This window comes from Protopterus annectens, chromosome 5.part0 (genome assembly GCF_019279795.1).
Source record: "Protopterus annectens isolate FY-2018-M chromosome 5.part0, PAN1.0, whole genome shotgun sequence".
Lineage (NCBI taxonomy): Eukaryota > Metazoa > Chordata > Ceratodontiformes > Protopteridae > Protopterus > Protopterus annectens.
The window spans coordinates 1302496399-1302515551 of NC_056735.1; the positions used below are offsets into that span (position 1 = coordinate 1302496399).

The 19153-nt window shown below is 38.5% G+C and overlaps 1 protein-coding gene across 1 annotated transcript in view; it reads right to left on the reverse strand.

Moving 5' to 3' along the window:
• Positions 1-19153, reverse strand: part of CDC16 (cell division cycle 16) — a 786728-nt gene that overhangs the window by 493721 nt on the left and 273854 nt on the right. Inside the window, exons 9-10 of the mRNA XM_044071112.1 lie at positions 17042-17121; positions 5188-5237 (exon numbers count right to left, since the gene is read on the reverse strand). Of these exons, the coding sequence (XP_043927047.1) occupies positions 5188-5237; positions 17042-17121 (130 nt within the window). The remainder of the gene's footprint in view (positions 1-5187; positions 5238-17041; positions 17122-19153) is intronic.

The following is a 19153-nucleotide window of genomic DNA, read 5'->3' on the forward strand; positions in this document are numbered from 1 at the left end:
ATTAGTGGATATAAAGGAGTTTCTGTCAGAGTCTCTGCAAACAGGAGAGTTTGTTCAGTAGTTTGTACGTTGTCGAACTGTGAACTCCTTTAAGATAAAGACATGCTTAATACTTAGTTTTATGTATATATGGCTGTGTAAACACTCTTCATATTTCTTTCCTAAATCTGCCCAAATGTAAGCTTGTAGTTGTCTCTTTGGGCGCTATGTTAATCATGACTTCCATTTGGGCATATATTCCAAGTCCTGAACCAACTATGTTAATCTAAGTTGTGTGGATTTATAGTATGCCTCAAAATACAGTAGTTTCAAACCACTCTCTTCCTTTGTCACAGCTAGTTTTTCCCACTGCACTTTTTCTCATTTGTTATTCCATTTTAAAGTCCCTCGTTTCCTTCTGTCATATTGTTTCATATCTGATTACTCAACTGATACTTGTAACATTAACCTTCATAAGATAATTGCGTGCATCTTATTGTCGATTTCCAGAAATAACATACTCCATAATCTTATCTCATTTTATAATCTTTTGAGTAATTTCTTCCCACATTGCTCAATATCCAGTTTCAACCAAATTCACCAAGTAGCTCTTCTAGTAATGATTCCACAAAAAGGGAATTTTCTGTACCAAGTCGCGTGCTGGCACATAATTCATTACTACAGCTTTTGTTTTTGCTTCAGTTGCATTATATCTTGCTATATTTACAAAATATTTTAGTGTATCAAATGTAATTTTTATATAACATTCTGGACTGGTAAAATATAATAGTAAGTCATCCACAAAAAAAGGCTATTTTCTTGCCATTTCCCTTTGTTATATTCAAATACATTTAATTGTTTTAAAACTCATGTTAATGGCTATACATGCAAGTATAATTGTGATAGGGGACATCCCTGCCTACTCCCTCTTGTAAAACTAAATAAATACGTCAGACAACTCATAACCCCACTTCATTCTAGCTTGAATTCCTTTCTAGATACTGAATATTATTATCCTTTTTTGTGCAAGCCCAGATGCCTCTAATAAATTCCCACCTTACTCTAGCAAATGCTTTTTTCATACAAACCTTAACATTAGTTTTTTAATGTCCAGTGCACTATTTTGAATCATAGGAGTTCTGTTAATGTTGTCAGACGTTTTGCCTACCAGTCCACACTGATTCAGATCTAACACTTTTGATAACACATTTGCCATTCTTTTTCCAAGAAATCATCATAAGGACTTTGTATTTACGATTCAGACTGGAGATGGGTCTGTATGATCCAGAATTGAGAGGATTTTCACCCTCCTTTAATATCACTACAACTGTTGCTGCTTCCTAAGTCAAGGACACATCCACACCCAAAAATGCTGTTAAAAAGTACTACCCAAACCTTTATTTTCCCTCATTCCTTATTTTTCCACACTTCTATTGGAATTCTGTCACTTCTAGATTTTCCTGTATTCCAGTTTCTCCTAGATTTGTTACTTTCAGTTTCCTTTATTTTTGATGTTAATACTTCTCTTTCTACTTCTGTTAACTGAGAAAGTTATGTTGCTATTTCTTGTGTAAGACTCTCAACCTGTACATAAATTACCACTGCACTCAGTTTACCTGTGTTTATATCAACTCTGTCATTCTCATAATTCTTAATGTTTGATATCATCCTTTCAACTTTTTGTTGCCACAAATATCGAACCCGCAATTTGGTTGCTCTAGGGGTATTGTCAACAAATAATTGCATTAAAACCATTGCTCTATGTGGATTCATAGGTTCTAAATACTCTTGCTTACTTCTGTAAAACTCTGAAATGCTGGACTTGCTGGAGTGCTTCTGTTGCTGTTGGTTCTTTTTTCAACAGACTGGTGCTTCCTGGAATGTTATCACAAAATATACAGTTGTGTGGCTTCTTGCACTCTTAGCTGCTGCTGTTGTCATTTATTTTTAGTAAAGCTGAGACTCTGCCTCAATCTGGGATCATTCACTCTGCACATTCTAGGTAGATTTCCTGAGATCGGTCATCTTCATGGTCTTATCAGCTTTTGTCCACCACCACTGGCTCACCTGTTGCAGTATCTTTACAGTGAAGTGGAGTCTTTGCCATTATGTGGGGTCATTCATCCCTGGGAATCAGAGTACAGTTCCTGTTTCACTGGAAGTCCTTGTCAGCTTTTTCCAATAACCTTCATGCAAGTGGATTTTTAGATTGTATAGCTATCTGGTACTGCACCTATATCTCTTTAATAGTTTCTTCCTAGATCCATGACGGTTAACACTTAACTCCATTTTAAATTCAATTCATTGTTACAATGTGCACTCTTGCTTTCTGCTGCTGCTACTTTTATTCTTTACTGAAGAAGTGACCCTTCTACCTTTATCTGGTTTCACATATTTGTAGTTGCAGAGTGGGGCTCCTGACACTGGTCATGTTTATGTTCCTGCCAGTTTGAACCCTACAAACTCTAGCTGTTACTACTGCAATATCTTTCAGCAAAGTGGAGCCTTTGCCATCTCCTTGTGTCAATCATCTCTGGGAATCCAAGTAGACCTCCTGACACTGGTGATCTTTTCAGCTTGTCCGTTTAGCTTTCATGCTGTTGGAGTTTTTAATGGATAGCTTGCTAATGCTGGCTCTGTCTCTCTTCAGCACAGCAGAGCATCTAACATCATTCATCTTAACTGCAACTTCAGGTCTGCAGTAATTTAAAGATTATACTGTGGTTAGCTCATAGTATAGTTGAAAAATAGAGAAGTAACAGTGATCTAATGAATTTTTATTTAAAAGAGTGTTCTGGAGGCATATTTTCTTCCTACTTGTCACCAAGGAAAATATTTTCTTCTAAAAGGTTGCAGTTTTCTTATTGAACCTTTACCACACTTTCTGACAAATTGTGCTTTTTATTTATGCCTTTTCTAAATATTTAGAATTGTTTTTCTAATGCGTCATTTAAATGCAAACCTATGCATTTCTCCATGTAACTGTATATCTGTTTACTGCTAAACATAGTTGTACCACTTTTTTTGGTTTTTTATTTAGCTGGAATTTAAACAATTTATCTAAGTTTATTTCTAATGCTGTTGTTATGGCAACATCTCAAAGTTGCTGCAGATTTACTGATGTTTGGTTTCTACTGACAGGGAATTATTTGCCAATACGACTTTTTTCTTTAAAAAAATCTTTATTAAATTATCACATATGACACAGGCAATCTTACATTTATATAAATGAAAAACAAACATTAACACCACTTTAGTTGCAAACATTATGCATCAAGACACCACTGAAGCAACTGTAGTTCCAAACATTATACATCACTTATAAACTATCCATTGTCAGTCAAGCATTATATGTCTCATTCAAATTCTGCCTTCTTTTAAACTCGTTCCTTATCTGCATACATTGTTCCCACAATTTCCATTTTTTCCTATGTAGTTTGCTCCTTCCCTTTTCTAAAGATCCCAATTCCAGTTGTGTTATCTCTGTTGCTATATTCACTACTTCTAGAAAAGTTGGTTTAGACTTTGATTTCCATTTTCTAGTAATTGCTTTTTTGGCAGCCACCATAATTAGACTCAGCAAGGCTTTACACTATGTCTAGGCAATTCCAATTCTGTATCAGAAATCAAAAACATCATCTGCCCAGTCAATCCAATCTGCTCACCAAGCATCCCAGATAGAGTGGTTCACAAGGAATTTTTAAAGTCTGCCAACTTATTACACTCCTAAAATATATATTTCCAACTGCCTCTTTCTTCCCTATCACACTTCCAACATATGTTATCCACCTAAGGAAAAATTCTCTGGAGTCTAAAATCCTAAATCCTCTTGAATTTGTTGCATATTTGGGACATATATAGATACATACTTATACCCCCCCCATTGTCTTTTTGTGAATTGCTTATCCAATCTCTCTTCCCAATCCTTTCTAAGCTCCTCTGATTGATTCTTATAATTATCATGTAATATTTTATATGCCCTACTAATTATTCCTTTTTTAATGGTAGCTTCTGTTCTAGATTCTATTAAAAAACTACCACTGCTGGTGTTTCATTTAAGACCCCCCCCCTTCTTTCTCTTTGCCTTTACGCTGATAGCGATCTTTGATAGGGAATCTGTAACCTGCAGTCCAAATAAATTATTGGCATCTTTCTATTCTATTACCTTTCCCTTTCTAGTTATTTGCTCCCAATACCTTGGTTCCTTTGCCAGTTTTCTCCAATAATTTTTTTCCGAAACGACTTTGACCTTCAGACAGATTTCTCTTATCTAAATCAGCTAAGTAAAGTGTCCTATTTCTGCTAGGTCCAAATTGACCTTCGATTCAGCAATATAATTCAGTGTGTAGTGCCCTGCTTTTACTTGGTGCAAAAGTTTTACATAGTTCCTTTTAGTCATTTCCTTATAAATGCCATACTTTAATACACTAACATAACCACTGTGGGAAGTGTACTTTTATACTGCACCTCCTTAATGTACTGGGGATCCTTAATACCCCTTCTTGTCTCATATACACCGACTAGAACTAGCAATAATTTTTAATTACCCAAAATGCATCTATTGTTTACTGGCATTCTGCTACAAGTAATAAGCACATAAATCCCATCATACTATATACTGTTACTCATTCTCACAAACTACAGCAGTCTGGAATGTTCTTTTTCCTCTCCAGCTCTCACATTATATTCATGTGGAATTTAAAATGCTTTGTGTCCAACATTCAGATGGATTTTTGGTCTTTTTTTCACAGCAAGTGGGGACTCGGGTTCTGAATCCCAACATTTCAATAAGGAGCAAACTGCAACTTCAAGTTGCATGTTTCATAAATGCTGCTGCAAGAACCTTCAAGAAACTCTTAGAACTTCCTTACTTAAAGCGTGTCTTCTCAAATGTGAAAATTCTGTTTCTGCTGCTTTCATACTCTGTAATTTACAGCTGAAAAGAAATGTTGATACCATACAAAATCTGAAGCCAGAAGTCTTTTCCATAATCTAATTCACATTTTAATTTGATCTGATTTGTACCATTAAGGCAGTATCAAGAATAATGCTGTCTCTGTCTTGTATAATTCATAGGATGACATCAAAAAGACTACTGAAACAACTGGAAATGACAATTTACATAACACTCCTACAAAATTTTCATAAGTAAATAGTAACCAAAAAAATATGACAGGAGTATATAAAAGAAAAAAAGCAATAACTTACAGGACTGCAAGGGTACAAATCAACCAGTTTATGGGAAAGATAGAACAATTCTGTAACAAAAGAACAAAAAAAAAGTGAAATCAACAAAAATATTTTTCAAAAAAGCAAAACATTAGTACAATGTGGTTTTACTTGCCCTTAAGTTACAAGTATATGAAATGCTTTATCCTGTTTCATTAAAAGATAAAACCCCACAACTTGCTATATCATCTTTCTGACCTGCATCACTGACAAACGTTTAAAATTCTTATAATGGCTTTGTTTCTTCTGTGGAAGTTCCTACACCACACAACACGTGTCAGGCCAACTCAGAATGAAGTTCTTGACATTTATACTTGCCTAGTAGGATCAAGTGCCACAGTTCTGTCTGGGCTTTGCTCAGATTGAACTACATTTACATCAACAGCTTAACTGCTATAAGAGAATCCATACCACAAAAACCCTCCCCTCAAACATACACATTCATAACAAGCTCAAACATGTATGAGGAGTCATGAAAAAAAGCATCTGAATGTACACTAATAAATATGGACTAGTAAAAAATCGATTACAAATGAGATTTTAATGGGCCAACATCTCAAAAAAAAAACAGGTGTTGTTCCAGTGACCCGTTCCTGGTGTGGCATAACATAATGCAATGAATCTTAGGTCCATGGGTGTGTACTAGGCTAACAACCACTAGGGCCTTTTTAAGCCTAGACATGCATCCTCAATCTCTGACAAGTTTTCATACCCTTGAGAAGTGTAATCAGGGGTTTGGGAGATTACAAGCAGGGACACAGATGATGAACCATTTATCAGCTGCCTGTGTTCATTAGCGACACAGGTGCCATACCAGGGATGAATTTCCCATTCCCATCCAATTGTCCAAGCTGCACTTGAATTGGTTTAGGGAGGAACTCTGCTTCACATGGATGGACAGCTTATTCCAGAGATGGGGTAATCTCTGGGATACATACCTCTCTCCAACAGGCCCTAGTTATATCACAGGCAAGGTTTAAATCTTTAGAGTGGGCAATTCTGTTGATGTCTGTTTTGTGGATATGCAGGAGGTCCATCAATGTTTCTTATGCCAGGTATAGACATCCTCTCAACAGCTGTAGAAGGCAGAATGCAGGGATAGGGCTTTGAGGATGTCTGAGAAGGGCATGTTATTATGCCTGCATTCATTTAGTGAGGAACCTCTGTGGACGTTTCAGTTGTTGGATGTGCCTGATTAGGTACATACCAAAGGGGTCACTGAAATCAAAGGCAGGTCTGATGAATGTTGAATACAGTGGAACAGTGACCTCCTTGGACCTAAATGCCATACCTTTTTTTATAGGTTGTACAACCTAGAATGATTTCCTCACTCCTGTAGACACGTGATGGTCGAAGCCTGGATAGATCACACTACATTGGGGAAAGGGCAAATTCCACAATCCTCTCTACTCCATGATCTCACACATAGTAAATCCAATAGTTTCAGAATGTGTCTATATTACATCCCCGAAAAACCTCTTCAGCGAACGCCTGTTCACCAACCAATAAACAGCGAAATCCAACTTCTTCGAATGGCTGTTTCAGTGAATTTTTTCCTATGAGAAAAAAAAATCGCTTGGCCAATCAAAAACCAGACAAACTTTCAAACCCTTCAAAGTGGGAGGCTTCGCTCCCGCACCCCCCAATGTGGGGGAGCTGTGCCCTCCACTCCCCCGTAACTAAATATACCAACTCCAAGATCCTACTACAGTGGGGAAAAGGGCAAATTCCAGACGATGGACAAGCGTTTTTTTCCACTAGGAAAAAATTTGCTGAAATGACTTCATGGGAGTTGATGAACTGAAATGGCTTTTCAATGTTTCAACAAAAGTATAATTCAATGAATTAAATAAACTTCTGAGTGCTTCAACAAAAGCACACTTTGATGATCAGCTATCTGCAGAGGTAAACAAGCTTGTTCATGCAACAGATAAAGTTTAGAAAGTATGGAAAGAAATTCCTCACTTAGATACCAGATCTGAATCATCAGTGACTACACTGCATTCTCCTATCTCAGAAAAGCATCCTCTTTCATTACTAAACCTCTTACCCACATTTGCAACCCATCATTCACAAATGGCATTTTCCCAGAAGCCTTTAAGAACACAGTTATAATCCCCCCTCAAAAGACTATTCACATAGATAAAAGTAAGAACTACACACCTCTTGCAAATCTATCTTAAATAAAACACTCTATACACAAATATTTGAACATACAAACAAGTATAGCCTCCTTTGTCATTCCCAACATGTTTCTGCAAGGCTTTCAGCACTGACTGCACTCTATAAAGCCGGAGACACTACATTCAATAACATGAACAACTCCCTGCAAAAAGGAGGTATATTCATTGATATGACTAGAGCTTTGCACTCTCCTTTTCCAGAAGTTAATTTAATTTTGATCTCTTTATACTTTTGAGGTTTCAAGCTTTGCTGCCAAACAGAATCATTCAGGAACATTCTAACAATATCCTCTCAGAAACAGGAATTCTTAAAACTGGAGTTCCTCATAAACTCAGTCCTTGGCCCTTTATACTTCTCTCTCTCTCTACATAAACAATCTCACCTATGATATTTATTTATTATTTTATTATTTATTCCAGTTCGATGACCGGGGAGGTCCACTGGGCTTGGGGAGCCCGTTTTTAGTGGAGGCCCAGGGAGAAAAGCTCCAACAATACATAGCTACATGAATAATTACTAAGAAACTTTGCATTATTGACAAATAAACAGGTAGCATTCATAAAGAAACTAACAATTACAATTTTGTTTAGGTGTAAAAGACAGGCAAATGGCCTTGAGGCTAGATTTTACAGTATATTTATTTATACATAATACAAATGAGCAAGGTTAGCTAAGTGAGAGGTTAGCCAGGAGTAAAAGTGCAGGAGACCTTGAGAGGTATAGGGTGAAGAGTACAGTTGCATTTCCTGTTTGAGTAAAGGTGAGAATGAAGAAGAGTTTTAACGTTTTCGAGGTTATCGCAGGTCCTAAGAGTGGAGCATTTCATTTTTTGGCCAAGGTGAAAGAAAGCAGAAGTTGACCAGCTGGGCGCTTGGGTTTGTGAATGGTGATTAGGTTTTGGTGGGTAGATCTAAGTGTTCTATGGGGAGTATATGGTTCGAAGATATTGGAAAGTGCAGGGCACTTGGTAGGTTAGAATAGTAGTCTATAGGTAGTCGTGATTTGGAGAAAGTCAAGTTGGTTATGGAGTTCAAACCAGTTTAATGAGTGAAGGGAGGAACAGTGATGAGAGGAAGATTTGGCTTTGGCAGAAAATCTGGAGATTTTATTGTAACATACTTCTAGTTTGGAGGATAGTGAGGTGGATAAATTAGTAAGCAGAGGGGTACCATACAGTAGAGATGGAAGGAGATAAGTAGTGGTGAGAGTTAGTCTGGTAGCAGGAGAGAGGAAGTGGTTGTTTCTATAAAGTAGGCTGTGTTTTATGTGGGTTTTCTTTATGTTCAGCTGGACATGAGTATTAAATTTTAGGTGTTCATTAATGGTTACACCAAGAAGTTTGGTGGAGGGAACAACCTCTAAAATGGAGTTATGGCTGGTTATTTGGAATGAATTTTTATCAACAGGGGAGGACTTAGAAGGAGAGAATAGAAGGATTTTAGTTTTGTTAGCATTTAATTTGAGGTGATTTTGGAGCATCCAGTTTTCGGTAGTTGAGAAGGCTGTTTGTGTCAGAAGTTGGAGATCTGTTAAGTTGGAGGCGCAGCAGATCAAAGTAGAATGGTCAGCATATTGAACAATTTTAGTATTGGATATGGCCTTGTAAAAGTCGTTAATAAAGATGTTGAATAGAAATGGGCCAAGTATGGATCCTTGGGGTACTCCAGTAGGGGTAGGATGGAAGGTGGAGGTGCCCTGGCCCCATTTGACAGCCTGGGACCTGTCGGAAAGATAACTGGAGAACCAGGAGAGAGTTTTGTGGGAGAGATTGAGATTAGACAGATGATTAAGAAGGTGGGTGTGGGAGAAAAGCTTTAGATAAGTCCAGCAGAACTGAGGATACTAACTTACCGGAGTCACGGGCTAACTTGACAGTATGTAAGGAGGAGAGAAGGGCGGTGTTGGTACTATGGCCTGGGCGGAAGCCGTGTTGGGTAGGAAAGAGTAGCTGGTGTTTGGTGAGTAATGGCAAGAGCTGAAGGTGGATGCATTTTTCAAGGAGTTTAGAGAGAGGGGAAAGGATAGCTATGGGGCAGAAATTAGATATGTTACAGTTTTTGCCACCCTTGTGAAGTGGAAGAATATATGCAGAGTGACATAGTTTGGGTACATAGGATTCAAGTAGGGATCTATTGATCAGGATGCTAATAGGGAGAGCAATACCACCGGAGGCTATTTTTAAGAAGGAGGAGGGAATGTTGTCCGGGGCATTGGGGCAAGGCTTTAGTTTAGAGAGTAGTTTCTTTATTTGGTAGGTGGAGATGGGTTTGAGTTCGAAAGTGGGGGGGAGAAGGGAGAAAATGTTTGGTTGGGGTGGGGTTGAGGGTTGTTGTTGGTAAAGGTCTTGGTTAGCTCAGCAATAGAAGTGATGAAGAAGGTGTTGAATAGTGAAGCAATTTCAAGGTCAGATTTGCTGGTGTCAGGGCATGGATTGTTTTTAGTACCTGGCCTAAGGAGAGAGTTGATATAATTCCAAAATTTTGGGGGAGGGTTGCATGATTTGTTTGTATTTTGATGTAATAGGACTTTTTATCTTTGATAACTTGTTTTTTTCAAGGTTTCTTAGTTGTTTGTATTCAAGTAAGATGTCTGGTTGTTTAGTTTGGAGGTAAGCTTTCCAGGTTTTATCTCTTTGTAGCATAATATTTTTGGTGTCTTTGTTAAGCCATGGGGTGGTCTTAGTTTTTACTCTTTTTGTTCTTACTGGAGCTAGGGAGTTAAGGACATTTAAGAAAGTTGAATTGAAAAAGTCAATGGCTGAGTCTAATGGAAGAGTTTTCAGGAGGTTCCAATTGGTATTCCTAAATGAATCAAAGAAAGTAGTAGGGTTAAAGTTAGAGAGGTTCCGAGTGGGGATAAACTGGTGGCAGTGTGGGGGGGGGTGAGGGAAGCTCGATGGGTGAAGGCAGGGAGGTGGTTTCCTAATGGGTCTGGTATGACACCAGATTGTATCACTTTAATGGGATGAGATACTAGGATCTAGTCTAGTATGGAGCCTGGGGGGTTGGTTTAGTTGGGTCTAGTGATGGTGTTCGTAAGTTGAGTGTAGTTAAATAGATTGATTGACATGGTGGGGTTAGGGTTGCTGATTTTGTTCCAGTCTATATTTACATCATCCAATATGTAAGTTTCCAGTTTAATATTTGAGGAGGCCCAGGACAAGATGTCTTCCAGGGTGTTGGCGTTGTTACCTGGAGGAATATAGAGGGGAAATTAAGCAGATCCTTTTATAATTGTTAATTTTTAGTAGGCCTGCTACAAGTTCAGCATTATTGAAAGAAGGGATGGGATTAGGATATGGAGTAAAAGACAGCTGGTTGGAGTAGACTAGTGTGACACCGCCACCTCGAGTACTTAGGCGGTCGGATCGAAGTGATTGAAATCCAGGGGGAAGGAATTCAGAGTCACTTATATGAGGTTTTAGCCAGGTTTCAGAAATGGCTACAATGTCAGGTGAGTTGTGAGTGAGCCAGGCATGAAAGTGGGTTGTTTTATTTTTTAGGCTTTGGGCGTTGATGGTGAGGAATTTGAGGTATTTACTGGTGGAATTATTGTGGGAGCTAGTGTGGTTAGTAGGAGAGACGTTTGGTCCTGGATTAGGGTGAATGTCTCCGGCTAAGCAGAGGTAAGTGAGATAAGGAACAAGATGTTTTGGTTTGTACTTAGAAGTGTCTGGTAATGAAAAGGTTGGGGTTTGTAGTATTTAGTAGTGCTTGGGAGAAGTTTTACTTTGAAGAGGAGGGAAGGGTGGGAAGGGAACTAAAGAGGCTGAGATGTTGTGGGGGAGGTGGGGAGGCAGACGTGGAGGATGTAGATGGAAGTGAGTACAGGAGGTGGCATGGTATAGAGGAAGTAGAAGAAGGATGAGGAAGGAAGTGGAAATAAAGGTTTTAGGAGTAGGAGACTGCATGATAGGTAGGGCCTGTTGCATGCAATAGAGAGGAGGTTAAGGGACTTCGGAGGAAAGGGGTGAGGTAGTGAGAGGCAGGTGGGGTGGAGAGAAAGTGTTGAGGATTGGTCGGGGGAGAGAGGGAGGGATGTTAGGAGGAGAATAAATGTAGGAGCACTGGGGGTGGTGGGATTTGGGGGTAGGGGAGCGGAGAGAGCCCACAGGGCAAATGGAGCAGGTCAGAAACAAGGGAATGGAAGAGCAAGTCAACGAGGAACAATCAGTAAGGTGAGTAGTAAGCACAGAGCAGCAAGGCTCAGGAGTAAGGTGCAGTTCTGCTAAGAGAGATTGAGGGGGAGAAGGGAGGCTACAGAAGGTAGGACAGGGCAAAAGAGCAAGAAGGACAGACAAATATCCAGTAGCTTGATTTACTTCACAATAAAGTATTTAAAAGTAGGTTAATGCTGTCATCTAGTGGACAGATCAGGTAGCAGCTAATGGATGTCAACAGTTAGGAAATTCAGGAAATCTCAAAGCAGGATACACCAGGGAATGATATACATGAGACAGGACAAAAAAATTTTGGTTATTTTGAGTGTTAGTACAGGTTCTGCTCAGGGGGACCAGTACAGCACTGGGAAAGTAAGCGTTCGCTTTAGATGGATGTCAACAATCAGGAAATTCAGGATTCAGATATTGGTACAGTTGTTTCATGCCACTCAAAAGTTGTACATATCTTACATGAACAATACCATTAAATACTGCTTATCCAAATTTGGTCAATAGACAACAACAATTCACAGACAAAAAAATGAAATGCCATTAATATTCTAGTCCCAAACTCAGACCAGTCTTTTTAGCTCGTCGTCTTAGTATCTTCAGCCGTTGAATTCAAATTTGGTTCATCCAACAGGTAACCATTTTGATGAAGCTATTATGAATCCTTGATGTACAGATAGAGTCATTGAAGAAATGATGACTATCGAAGTCTTTGAATCTTGTTTCGTACTGTTGCTCCCAGTTCTAACAGTCCTGTTGTTTGCATCCTCTTCAGATTCTTCCGTAACAAATACTTAGAGCCCTTTTGCGTGTTCCGTAGCTCACAGACCAGTAAACACCAACTGCCACTAGACCAGCAATCCCAGTCCTCCCAAAGGCAATTTATCTTCACCAGATCTCAGCATTCATTTCAATCAATGCACAGTGAAAAATCACAGGGTTGTAAAGCTTCCAACTATTCAAAAAGGCTTCAGGAACTCAGAAGTAACTTCTTCATGCTGTATTAAGGTAATGCGCAATCCAGTCCTGTTTGAAACTCAATTTCTGGAACACACTGCTAGAAGAGCTAACATCATGATGGAAGCCTAAAACTTTTATGCCAGGAAGATTAGAAGTCTGTGGGTTTATCCCCACCACAGCAGGTGACGGGATTCTTGTTCCAATAATGAAAATGCAGTGAAGCATTAGGGGATGCTGCACTCCTGAGGTGCTGCCTTTGGACAACACCTTAACTTAAGTAAGTCCCGACAGGCAGATTTTCTGTAGATGTTAGATTTTGATCAATCTTTTTTTTTTTTTTTTTTTGCAAATACCCAAACTGTTACTCTCAGAAAACAGACAACGCGATGATTCTGGTCACCAAGGTAATGTCCGATTGCTTCACAATACCTGCTACAACCCACTTGACACTTATGTTTAGAGATAACTTGGCAGTGTTTTGTTCAGATTCCTTGTTGTAGTCCCACATATATAACTGGAGGTTATGGGACTCACATTTTGTTGAATGAAACACAGGATGACGCTTTTCTGGAAATCAGCTTTTGGTCGACAAGGCCTTCATGATCTTCTGAACGGGCTTATAATGGTATAGATCTCTGACTTTTTTCAACTTTATTTGTGGGAAAGTGCTTCTCGTTTTTACCTTGCCGCCGTTTACCAGATAGCAGGACGAGCAAGACCCAGTTCCCTGCTTAGAAAAAATCGCCTTTGTGTCCACACTCATGCAGCCAAATGATCTGTTTATAAACCGATTTTAAAATGCAGAGTGTAAGCAAATCTACTGGACACTTCCTTCAGTTTATTTATATTCCCAACTTAAATTTGTTAATGTATGTAGGCAATCTACTACTACAAAAATCCAGACAGATCTACACTGACCTAAAACAAAAATTACAAGATAATTTCACAAAACTTTGCAAATGGATACAGTAAAATATACTGCTGATTCATGTTGTTGGCCATACTAGAAAACTGAACATACCTTCACTACTAATTTTGGATAACAGTGGAAAGCCCTTAACACCGGGTTAGGGGACACAGGTACGTTGGTTTAACTCTCGACTCCTCACTGACATTCAAACATGCTGACAAACTTGTAACCAAGTTTTGGGACAGCTTAAATTATGTAACAGAATATCTCTCCTCCTTACATTCACAGCAAGGTACTCATTAGTCAGAAATATGCTTATTCCCAAACTGGAGTATGGCCACCCTTTAATATCTTTCCACTTAACCAAAATCTCCTACAAACTCCAGACATTACTGAACAAAAATTGCAGGTCTGCCTTGATGGCTAACAAGAACATTGCTCATTGCATCCTGCAGGACAATTTCAACTGACTATCAACACAATCTTGCAACATTTTTGATTGGAATACAATTATTTAACCTACTGAAACTTGATGAATGTCCTCTACTTAAGCAGAAACTGATTATTAGACAGCAAACATTTGATGGGACCATAACCCTCAACAGACCGGTATTTAAAACCACAGTCGGGGAGAGAGAGACGGCATTCTCAAATTTGTGACCTGTTACCTGGAATCACATACCAGCAGAAATCATGACAGAGAATATAGTTCTTTAAAAATCTAAACTAAAAGAACATCTGACAGGATTCAACCTGCACATGTTTTAAAGACAGTGATTAAGGACAGCAACAAAGGTGTCACATTTTCTCAGCTGTAAATGTCAACAACTGGAACCACATCATGGATCACTGCAACAGGGTACCATTTAGAATTTAACACAGAATGTGCTATCAACATCTAAGTTCTCCAAATGTTTGTTATAATTTATCATGTTTCAGATGGCTTACTGTCTCTGCCAAATGTAACTTATTTCCTCCAAAACTCTTACAGTTTATGCTAAGACAAGTCAAATATGAAGTAAATATTGTGGGAAGAAATAGCCAGGGAATTGTTATGGCTAAGCTTGTACAGCCCTAGCGCCGACAGCCTAGTTCCAACTTCCAACCTATGAACCTATATGTAAATATATAAACACTACATTTGCTTGTAGGACTATAGTTTTGAATTTGATAATTTATTAACATACATGAATGATGTTCCATCATATTTGCAAATTCTACAACTTTCAACACTAAAATGGCACCCATAATGTACAATGCTTCAACTGCATGTTTTGGTTTTAAATTATATAATTTGTATTTTATACTATACATATATGTTTATTAATCTATGTATTTTCATATATTATGATTCAACAGTGGCCTGGGTCACTGTTGAAAAGGGTCTGCCAACCAATCAATTTACCCAGTTAACAAAAAATAAAAGGTCATGAGCCAATATGCACACAAAAACACATATCTATATGCACATACAAAGACTCGCACAATTACACACATGCAGATATACTACATTTAAATTTCAGCAAATACAAGTATCCTGTCAGTGTTCAGATGTGGAGGTTGATAAAGAGTGTGACCAGGCAAAAGAAAGGTGGGCTAAGCATTCGAAAATAAACTCAGTAGTGTGGTATCTGAAACTAGTCCTTCCTTTTAAGATGAGACAGCAAGCCAGTGCTGGCTTTATATAAATTTTCCTCCCAGCTGGTCCTGTAAGGTAAAAACTGTTTAATAAAAGCTAGATGACTAAAGGATCATCAAGTACACATTTCGTATACCAGTTGGCGGTCTACTTTTTACATTTGTTGCTTTTATGATTTCAGTTGTTCCAATAGTGATTGTAATAGAGAGTAAACTGAACCACTAATACTTAAGTAATGCTGCCAATCACAAGGAGTTCTACTCCAGGTGAAAAATGTCAGTGAACTGTGGCAGATACTCTAGTATGGAGGGGGCAGAAGTGAGTAACACAAGAAATGCAGAGACACAAAAGATAAGATTCTTAACAATGCATTTTGAAAAATGTTAAAATCTCTCATACTAAGGTGTTAATATATAAATATCTGCAGATTCCATGTTTTTGCTTACTGTTCACATGAAATAAAAATATAGGTTAAGCATATTCATTCACAGAGGCAGAACATAACAAACATTCAGTAATAGGCTAGTAAATCAAACCATCAAAGAAATTTATGTAATAGTGAAACATAACAAAGTATTTTATATTCAAGTCAAGGTTTCCTCGCTGAAATGGATGAGGCTGCAACTTGCTCAACACATTCGAATGAACTGCTACTCAACCAACAGACAGCTGACACAGTGTTACACAGAATACAGAAGCAAACTTTAATAATTATTAATTTTTTTTCACTTTTGTCTGTTCCAACTGTTTCCAATGCCCCCAGCTACTAGTGCCCAATTGGACGATTTGTTCCAACAAAGGGAACCAATCAGGCCTGCAAAGTGAGCTCGCCAAGCCCCTCCTCTATAACAGATTCACTGACCACATCAGCTTACCAGGTTCTCTGGGACAGACTGAGGGCTGGACTCACCTTCTCACTGAGGTGACGGCTGAAGCTCATTCATTCTTCAGGTTGAGCCCACTGGTCAGGCCCTCCTACGAGGTGAGAGACGGATGGTAATTAGTAAGGTCACTGAGTCTGTCAGGGGGACCTCCATTCCCAAGGAGCCCCTATCTCCCATAGACAACTAGATGTCCAACCTTGACATATGTGCACATCTCCAAGTACAAATCATTCCCAGGCCTTGTTTGGGTGCAACTGCTATAAATCACATGTTCACGCATCCCAAAGTCCAAGAATGTAGCATCTAGATCTCCCACCAGGTGTCACCCAAGCAGGAAACCACAGCCCCCCCATCCCCCCCCAGGATGGGAGAATCAGCTTTAGTCACTCACTTTCATCTTCCAGGTCCATTCCCTTTAGTGTTTGTGCACTGGTTGAGCACAGTTTGTCTGGACTGCACCCAGGGGTTTCATCCTTCTGCACCACTGGAAGGGCAATAATAATTAAATTTCTATTAAAATTTGCTCCTATATTATGTGAAACACTACATCAGCTATTTCTTCACTGGTTGAATTGGCTAATGTGAATTTCACTTCCATTACTGTGCAACTCTTCATTTGGTATTTCTCATAAAAAAATCACTGCCAGCACTATTTCTACTAGAGTGCTGGTAATGATCTCTTTTTTACTTTTCTATGCGACTGTGGGGGCATGGAGTTGGTATATAATTATGGGGTATGGGGATAATGATGCTACGTGAAAGTGTAGGTAGCAGCTTGCCCCCCGCCCCTACACATACATACATACATAAACACACACACACACACACTTTTTTATCAGAATAAAGCTCTGACTAGCTGTATTCAGCCACACATTAAATGAAATATCATACAAGAAACCTCAAGTCAAATGTACAATTACAAATTCCTAAAGCAAGACAAAACCAGAAAATGTGTTCATTTCGCAGATAACGAAACAATCTATATGTTATACAAAACATTTTTTTTTTCACTTTCCTTTCTTAGGTATTCTATGACTGGAAAAGCAAATCTGTTGACAGTCAAATAATACAGTTTACAAATATCTCACCATTAGCCTTGTTTAGCTCCACTAGAGTTCCAATGTGAACAGGTAAGCAGCTTGCATGGAAGGGATCTTTGTCCATTATCCTTAAAATAAACAATACATAAATGTCACGTTTTGAATTACAGTAATTAAACAAGAAATATGGTACACTTCTTGAAAAAAAATGAAATGTCTAGCAGTGCCCTACAAAGGTTAATCCCTGCAAATTAAAATACAAACAATGGAAACGAAAAACCAAAAGAATGTCACAGAATGCCATTAACACTTTAATTTTTTCCTGTTTTTTTAATGAAATGTTAACGATATCACAAGCATTTCATTTTGGCTAAACTTATTTACTTAAGAAATGCATATCATACAACACTGTTACTAATGTGTATTGAAACACATTGCTAAATTTCATTAGTGGTCACCTAATGTTCAACAGCAACACTTAAATAGCACCTTTATGATGGTGCAATTAATGGACCAAATCTAGGACATTAATCAGTTTTCTGGCATTCTGAGAAAGAAGCACATAAGCATCCCAGAGCCAGTAACATGTAGGTAGTAATCTTGCGTTTGTCCATTCCCAGATTATCTCCTAGCATGCAAGTATGGGCTAGTTACCTTACTACACTCCTAGAAGGATTTGGTACTAGCAACTGATACAGTTTTTCCCCTTTCTTTTCTTACTTATATAAGAGGTCAACATTTAACTCAAAATAGGGATAGGAAGTAGTGGAAACATTCACATCTACATACTTAGTTATATTCCTCCGGGTTCACTTTGTAAATTCGAAATACTGAAATCTCGAATTTCAGTATTTCGAACTTACAAAGCCACATACTCACATTTCCGAAACCGGCAGAAGCACGAAATTCAAAATACCGAAGCACGGATATTTTGAATTTCTGCTTCCGGTGGTATGGTATGTGGATGTCTGGGTGTAATTTTAGTAAGTTTGTGTGTTTAGGTATGTTGGTTAGGGATTTATTGTGTGTTGTGACTTATGTGTGTGTATGAAGGACTGTAAGATGTGTGTGTGTGTGTGTGTGTGTGTGTGTATATGTGTGTGTGTGTGTGTTTCTATTTGTGCGATCTCAGAATGTGAATATAGAAGTGGGGGGCTTGGCCCTCCACATGGGGGGGTGCAGGGGGGGGCTTGCCCCCCTGCTTATATGTAGTTTAGATGAGTTTGTTTGATTGTGGGGGGAGTTTTGTGCATGTTTATGTGTTTACTGTATGCGCAGCGTAATTACAGGATTTTGAATTTCGCTGTTCTGTGTTTTTGAATTTGTGAGTTATGGTTGGGTTTTCGGCTTTGTGGTTTCGAAATACTGAAATTTGAGATTTCGGTATTTCAAAATTACAAAGTGGACCCATTCCCTCCTATGGTAAAGTACCATCTTCCCACTCTGTTTTTATGTGGCTTTCTTGTAAATCCACTAACTCAGAGTTACCTTCTTAGTTTGTGTCAAGGTGGAAAGTATAGACCCCCCCCTTCTCTTTCTTCACCCACAAAGCATAGTTCTAAACAAAACACACAGTCTATTTTACTGTCTGCGCTATCGCAACAAGCTGCCTTTCCTTTCAGGTTACACTCCATCTTACGGTGATTGGACACCACTCTCTCGTTGTCTTTTTCTTCTCTGTTGTCTTCCATCAACACAGAGCATCCCAGAACAAAATTTATTATCAGTTTTAATCCTTTCCTTACTTAAACTTGCCTGTTGCATACAGTTTTCTTTTACATTAGGTTTTTTCTTTTACTTTAGGTTTTTTTTTTTGCTTGACACTAAGAGAAGTAGGCTGAGAACTCTGCACCCACCCACTTTTAGTACTCTGTTATTTCTGATGTCCTCACTAAGGAAACCTACTACTTCTATTTTTGTCTCAGCTTCTGTGCCAACACATCTTACAAGTCTCTGTGCAGACTTTGGTCTTGTACTGATTCATACTTCAAGGTTATCCGACAGTTCACCTTCAGTTACAATACGGACATCTCTTACAACTTTGGGTATCACTGAAACATGTTTCTGAAACAGAAAGGATCCCTTTTTCTGTCTAACCACAACAATTTCAAACACCTTTTGTAACATACGTATCGACCAGGTCTATATCATGTTGTTGAA